The 7,664-nt window shown below is 47.6% G+C and overlaps 1 protein-coding gene across 2 annotated transcripts in view; it reads left to right on the forward strand.

The window, feature by feature from the left end:
- The first annotated feature begins 247 nt into the window (after positions 1-247).
- LOC123511501 overlaps positions 248-7,664 on the forward strand; it is a 19,897-nt gene continuing 12,480 nt past the window's right edge. Inside the window, exons 1-5 of one of the 2 annotated variants that reach the window (XM_045267453.1) lie at positions 248-655; positions 4,509-4,690; positions 5,784-5,967; positions 6,269-6,350; positions 6,738-6,901. In XM_045267453.1, the coding sequence (XP_045123388.1) occupies positions 443-655; positions 4,509-4,690; positions 5,784-5,967; positions 6,269-6,350; positions 6,738-6,901 (825 nt within the window). In that variant the 5' untranslated portion in view covers positions 248-442. The remainder of the gene's footprint in view (positions 656-4,508; positions 4,691-5,783; positions 5,968-6,268; positions 6,351-6,737; positions 6,902-7,664) is intronic. The other variant, XM_045267454.1, reaches the window with a different exon arrangement.

Raw genomic sequence — 7,664 nt, forward strand, 5'->3', positions numbered from 1 at the left:
TCTCAATGCAAGACTTGACCAGTGCCTTCATAAAGTGCATCCTTGTATTCCTCCTCACCTCTTTCTTGCCCCCCTTCCTTCTTTACTCCTTCCTTTTCTTCCTTCTTCCCTTGCGTCATGGCTACACAGTTTTTAAGGATCTTGTTGTTTCTAGTGACATATTAACTATTTTTACATTGTTAACTAAAGAAAACACTCTTGAGAACCTGGGCTTATCAACTTTGTGGCTCTTTTTTTTTTTTCTAATAGTCGGGGTAAGATAGCATAGTGTCTCTGAATACGGGACTATTTCTGGCGCTGCAGATGAGGTGTCCTCAGCGTGAGTGACTAGCGGTGCTCTTCAACCCTGCAGACGTTACAACCAGCAGATGACAAGATGCCGCGCCGCCATGCGTGAACACCGCAGCAGAGATTGACCGTGTATGTGTGTGTGTGTTTGCATATGTGTGCGTGTGTGTGTGTGTGTGTGGCCTTCAAGATAGGGGGCGCATGCAGAAACAGCAAGGCACAGGCTTGCCCGTCCCAAGGTGCCGTAAGCACTCAGCGAGGAACACCATCATCATCGTCACGTGCACCGTCGTCGCCACCAGTGTATAGATGGCAAAGGATGCAGCGCCCACGCCACCACGGTCGTCTGCTTGCTGTTTTCACAGTGGTAAGTATGTCTGTCTGTGTGGAGGTATGTACATACTATGTAGGTACATTATATGTACGTATGTATGCATGTATGTATGATGTATGTATGTATGTATTTATGTATGTATGTATGTATGTCTATCATTCCTTAGTCCTCATCTACGGTTAGGCTGGACAAAGTTACAATTTGGATCTGGTTAAGTCAGGCTAAGTTAGAGATCCATTTAAACTGTGTTAAGCCAGATTGGGTTAGGTCCGATTACGTTAAGGTCACGCTATGGGTCAGATCACGTTAGGTCAATTTATAGTTTGAGCATTACAACCACCGATGACTACATAATGTTAGGTTAGGTTACTTCAAATTGGGTTAGGTCAGATTGGCTAACAAGTACAACTACTTAAGTTGATTCCGCCAGAACTCTGCTCCTCCCTTAGCCACAGACAGCCTCTCCTGGTGGGTGGAGGCGAGGCTGGAGGTGCCGGCAAGGGTGAGGGCGGGCGTAGAGAAGTACGTGAATGTGTGTAGGCCCGAGGTGGTTGGTGTGTATGGGAGGCAGAGGTGACGATCAAGGTGAAGGATACGTGTGTGTGTGTGTGTGTGTGTGTGTGTTTACCATTTTTTATATCTATGTAGTACAGTACATCAGGTTAAACTCTTAATATTCTGACCTTTTAACGCCAATTGTCACACACACACACACACACACACACACACACACACACACACACACACACCTAATAATAAGTGAACCATTCAAGTGTTCGGTAACGACGCAATTCTATCTGTCAGTCCGCGATGCCTCCACTCTGCTGGTTACCTTGTTTCGTCGACGTCTACTGTAACCGTGATTTTGAGCTGATACTGTTGCGTTGGTAGTCTGTCAGTGTTATTTACTTTAATACGTCTACTACAACACGTGATTTTACCCTGCTACTGCTGCGTGGGTCGTGTTTCAGTGTTGCTTCCTGCTTACGTCTACTATAACCGTGATTTCAGCCTACCACTGATCCCAAACACCCATAGTCTGAACCGCTCTTGTGCCACACTTCCATTCTATCCAAAAAGGCTTTGATTAAAACTATAGGTGGAATTTTAAGGGTGTTTATACGGTTGTAGTGACAGATTAGTAAGATTTCTACATTATGAACAGGACAAATACTTTTAAGCACCCACTATTCATCTCTGTGGCCTTTGCAATTAGCCGTGGTGAAAGAGCAAAGCGTTTCTCAATATGGGCTTGAGTTGCCCCTCGTCGTGTTGTGCCAAATGCGTAGGTGGACTGGGGAGAGTTCGTTACACTTGAGCGTATGTTTTCTCAAGGTCAGTGGTGGGTCGCGGGGTCATGAGTGGTGGTGTGTTGGGCTGCACGGCGTTCCCACCACCATATATACCCCAAGGCTAAGGCGTGGCGGGGTGAGCGTGTTAATTTTTTTTATTCATTTACTTCTCTTACGCGATTTACAAAGTGGTGGAGGGCGGGAAGGGCCTTGGCTGGGTGAATGACTATAGAGGGAATGGCAGCCAAGGTGAGGGTGTTAAGTGTTGTTCATGTGGTTGATGGAATGGACAGTTTTGTTATCAGTTCAGTTCATCGACAGGACAGACGGTGAAAAATGGTTCCGTCATAAGAATCGTCCATATGGTCGTTCAAGGTCACACAAATGAAATAACAAATGTACTCTTATCAGTAATGAAAAGGTCAACTCGGGACTGTCTGTACGTGTGATAGGAGGAAATACTCTCGACATGAAGTAACCTTTTGGCTGCGACTCTTTCAAAGACAATGAATATGAACAACAGACGCCAACTTGTAAACCTTTAAAACGCTAGATCAATTTCCATCGGATATTTTTTTCCCTCGTGAATGTGGTTCTTCGTAGTTTTGTGAGTTACCACGAGAATCAGTGTGGCTGCTAATTGTGGGGGTAATGGCAGCTGCCTTGTCCCGTGTAACACTGAGGCGTGAGTACTCTTGGGAACCTATCTAATCATCACTTTAGCATTTGAAAAGAGCCATGGCAAGAGAGCAAAGCATATCGGAATACGGGTCTTGAGTTATGAAAGCTTAAAGTAGAGCATTCCGGAATACTGATCGAGTACTAGAGCATTTGGTGTCACGGTACTACTGGCAGAGCTCGGGAAAATAACACCCAAGATTCCTGTCCACGTAAAGGGTTTGATTTAATTGGTCTTGGGAAAGTCACATCGGGTAACTCGCCGTGGGAAGATTTGAAGTATTTTGACAAACCAGGCAAGGCGCAGAGTTTGGGAACATTCTGGGATAAGTTGATGAAGAACGGTTATCAAAGGCCACAGAGATGATTAGTTAGGTTCTCACGAGCGTTCTTGTTCCCAGTGGTGATGGAGGATTCGGATCAAATCACGAGTATCACTGGATTCATGGAAACATCGCGAAATACACCAGAGAAAGCTTGACTGGCCGGCTGACTGATTGGCTAGCTGGCTAATTGAATGACTGACCAATCGACTAACTGGCTAACTGACGTACTGACCACCTGGATGATTGATTGACTGACTGACTTACTGATGGACTAACTGACTGACTGATTGACTGACTTACTAACTTATTCATTTACTGACTGATTGATTGACTGAATGAGTGAGTGACTAATTATTTGAGTAAGTGACCATCCAACTGATCTAATGATTGGCTAACTGGCTTACTAACTGATTGACCAACTGACTCTCTCTCTCTCTCTCTCTCTCTCTCTCTCTCTCTCTCTCTCTCTCTCTCTCTCTCTCTCTCTCTCTGTGCCGTAACGCTTGGTGACGCGTGCATGCATTGATGATTCCGGTAAAAGTAAGTGCTTGTGTAACGAATATTTGCTCAAGCGACGCCAATCAACCGTGAAGAGTCTAGCAAAATCCAGAATGTAGTCCAGTTGTCTCTCATATTACCTTATTTCTAATGTAAGATGGTACCGTGGCCTAAGCAACGTGAAGGGGTAAGGAAGGAAGAGGGAAAAAGTGGTGAGAACCCGGCTAGTCATCTGCGTGTTTCCTTGACCCAGTTATCGCCTCCTTCTCCCAAAATTCAGTAATCCGTGCACCACTAGGAGATTTTTTTAATTTTATTTATTTATTTTTCCTAATCTTATGGACAGAATCTGAGCCTGAAAAGTTCCCACACTGTCTCAATGTTACTGAAAACTGTTGCCGTGAGTGTTGTGTGTCCATACTGCTGATCACTTTGCGTCCCTCTACCTGCATGCTGACTGACTGAATGACCGCTTGTGTGTCCTTCCCGGTGTGCTACATGCCTCTTGTGTGTGTGTGTGTGTGTGTGTGTGTGTGTGTGTGTGTGTGTGTGTGTGTGTGTGTGTGTGTGTGTGTGTGTGTGTGTGTGTGTGTGTGTATGTTCACCAACCCCTACGGACCCATAACCACCAGCCGTTACCCTCTCAGTGCGAGTTCAGAATTCATTATTACCAATCTTCGGGTAAGACTGTGACTTCACACACCACACAGCCCATCCCTCTGGTCAGAGCAGACAGTAACTGCCCCGCTTGTCACCAGAAAAATCCTAGAGGTGGCCAGCCCCTAGTGGGTTTCGAACCTATGCAGCCATGGCGGTGTGTGTGTGTGTGTGTGTGTGTGTGTGTGTGTGTGTGTGTGTGTGTGTGTGTGTGTGTGTTTCACTGGGTTGGAAATTCTTTTGTTACAAATGACTAGAATTTGCGGTTTATAGAATTGACCATTGATTCTTTTTTTTTTTTTACTCTATTGACCATTGATCTTCTTTCTCTCTCTCTCTCTCTCTCTCTCTCTCTCTCTCTCTCTCTCTGTCAAGCACCACTTAACACTTTTCCACTCCCCGATCACCGCTCACGGCGCCGCTGACTACCTGCAGGTAGTGTTGTGGTCTGCAGGGCGTGCGCCGGCGGGCGGACAGGGCGAGGCGGCGGTGGCAGGCCAGCTGCATCTCCGAGTGTCTAGCTTCATCAACCTGGGAGGGCAGGTGGCAGGAGGCGGGTGCTGCCTCCAGCCTGGGCGACCCCTGGCATGCAGCCCTCTCTGCCGCACCTTCTTCAGGTAAGGGATAGCTCCTCTATGCGACCACCGCTTCCAGTACTTCTCCTCTTGCTTTTTTCCTTAGAGCAAGGGGTTGGCGCCGTGAACGAGTCTCCTGCATTTGTTTCTACGTTGGATCTTCCTCTGTGTCTGCCATTCTTTGCATCTCTATACCGCAATTCCATCCCTCCATCTCACTATCTATCTTCATCTCGATCTTCTTCTCTCAGCTGGTTTTCTCCAGGCTCTATTAATCAGGCCCTGATTTTCTCTTTTTACTACGTGACCAAACTATCTCATTCTCATCTTTCACTTCCGTAATAGATTCCACCCACTCCCGCTCTCTATCTTATTTCTTCATTTCTTCATTATCCCTGCTCACACACACACACACACACACACACACACACACACACACACACACACACACACACACACACACACACACACGCTCGACTCACAATCGAGAGGGCCGGGTTCGAGTCCAGGTAAGCGGCGAGGCAAATGGGCAAGCCTCTTAATGTGTGGCCCCTGTTCACCTAGCAGTAAATAGGTACGGGATGTAACTCGAGGGGTTGTGGCCTCGTTTTCCCGGTGTGTGTTGTGTGTTGATGTGGTCTCAGTCCTACCCGAAGATCGGTCTATGAGCTCTGAGCTCGCTCCGTAATGGGGAAGACTGGCTGGATGACCAGTAGGCGACCGAGGTGAATTACACACACACACACACACACACACACACACACACACACACACACACACACACACACACACACACACACACACACACACACACACACACACACACACACACACACACACACACACACACACACATCATAGTGCGGTTCGCGTAAATTATGTTATGGAGTAAGTAGTTATCCAAGTGAATGACAAAAATTTGCAGTGATCGCCTGAAATAGTGGACTTCCTCAAGACAGCGTGAGACTTGCTAGGGAAGAGTGTGTCTTCCTCAAGACAGCGTGAGACTTGCTAGGGAAGAGTGTGTGTGTGTCTGTGTGTGTCTGTGGGGGGGGGGGAAGGAGGATGGATCAGTGGTGCTGTGCTTTGCAACACAGCACTAAAAACAAACGAAGACTTGTCCTTCTCTCCACAGAGTGTGCTTGAGCCACGCCCCCCGCAGCGGCCCAGTGGAGGTAGGGCGGCCGAAAAGCAGGACAGGGATTATGGGGGCGTGTCCCTTGGGCCTGCTGGTGACGCGCGTGGTGGCCAACGGGAGTCTGGTGGCACGAGATCAAGGAGTGCTGGACATGACCTTTCCCTTCACGCAACAGTGGCCGGTGAGTGGCGGGGAGAGACGTGGGGGGGATGAGAGGGCGTGGTAATGGACATAAGTGGCTGGGATGTTGGGAGGGGAACAAGGAAGGGCGTAATAAGAGGCGTGAGTGGCTGGGAAGGAAGCAGGGAACAAGGTAGGGTGTGATAAGGGGCGTGAGTGGCTGGGATGCAGGGAAGGGCATGATAAGGAGCTATACAGATGAGAGTTGCGGCGGCGGCGGCAGTGGTGGTGACGGCGACGGATAGTCTATGTCTTGATCGAATACATGGACTGTCATGAATGAGTAGCTTCTTTCTGAACAGGAGGACTTCAAGCTGATCCTGGAGGCGTGGCATGACGTGACGGGCCAGCTGTTCAGGGCGCCGCGGCCAGGCAAGGAGAAAGGTGAGTGCTGGGTTGGTTGCGTACTTGTAGCCATATTCTGAAGCACTGCTAGCCACAACTCCGCTACTTTTCAAAGGCTCTAATTGGTTCCAGTGAGAGATTAATTACATTTCTACATTATTAGCTGCAGGAAAAACTCTCGAGACACCGGCTTGTCATTTCTGTGGCCTTTGAAAACAGTCGTGATGAAAGGCAAAGCGTTTCTGAATACAGGCCTTATTGAGGTGTTGCAGTGAGGTGTGACGGAAATATAAGTTATAGAGTTAAAAAGAGCACAAATCATGGAAGTAATTGAAGCAGTGTTATAAGTCAAGGAACACCAAGAGATGAAACATGGTGAAACGCGCCGTATGATGTGAAGTTAGTAAAGCGTTACGCCACCTGCAGCGTCTCCCACAGGCGGCCAGCTGATCGCCCGCCACGTCGCCCATCACCACCAGGAGGGAGGCCGACCCTGGTCCTTCCACGCCCACGCCAACGCTCACACCGGCCTGCGCTACGCCCTTAAGGTGACCTGCACGGCGCCCCATCACGGCCCTGACTGCTCCGAGGTAGGTGACGGGATGGGCTGGGTTAGGTTAGGTTAGCTTAAGTCAAGTTTATTTATAGGTAGAGTTAAATTGAAATATAGGGTTAGAAGGGTTAGAAGTTACAACATGGCTTGGTTAGGTCAGGTTAGGTCAAGTTTATGTAAGGTTAAGTTAGGTTAGGTGAGGTTAAGTTTACGTAGGACTAAAATTAGAATATAGTTTGTTTAGGTGAGGTTAGGTTAGGCTAAATTTGGCTTAGGTTAGGTTAGGTTAGGTTAAGTTAGGTTAGATTCAGGTAAGGTTAAGTTAGAATATGGCTTGGTTAGGTTAGGTTAGGTTAGGTTAGGTTCAGGTAAGGTTAAGTTAAATATATGGTGAGATTAGGTTAGGTTAGCTTTGACTTGTCTTATCGTTGTTGTTGTTGTCATTATGTATTCATTTATTCATTTCATTACATTTCATACACTTGTCTTTTCTTTCTATAATTTAGGCACACAGCGTCACAATGGTCAGCATACGTACATTACGAATCTAGCACGAAAATACACACACGACATGTCTTGAAGTAGTATTACACGTGGTGAATGTAGCGTTGTGGTGGTGGTGGTGGTGGTGGTGGTGACGGAGACTGGTGGGTGGGTGGTGATGGTGGCAGAGACAGTGGCGAGTGGGTGGGGGAGGGAGAGTCTCACCATAGCCCAGGGACACACCCTCAGGGGACATGGGCCTGGGGCTGGACTTACTGTAATGAAACTTTCCCCTGCAGTATACTATTTGTACATGT

Source organism: Portunus trituberculatus, chromosome 31 (assembly GCF_017591435.1).
Source record: "Portunus trituberculatus isolate SZX2019 chromosome 31, ASM1759143v1, whole genome shotgun sequence".
NCBI classification, from domain to species: Eukaryota; Metazoa; Arthropoda; class Malacostraca; order Decapoda; family Portunidae; genus Portunus; species Portunus trituberculatus.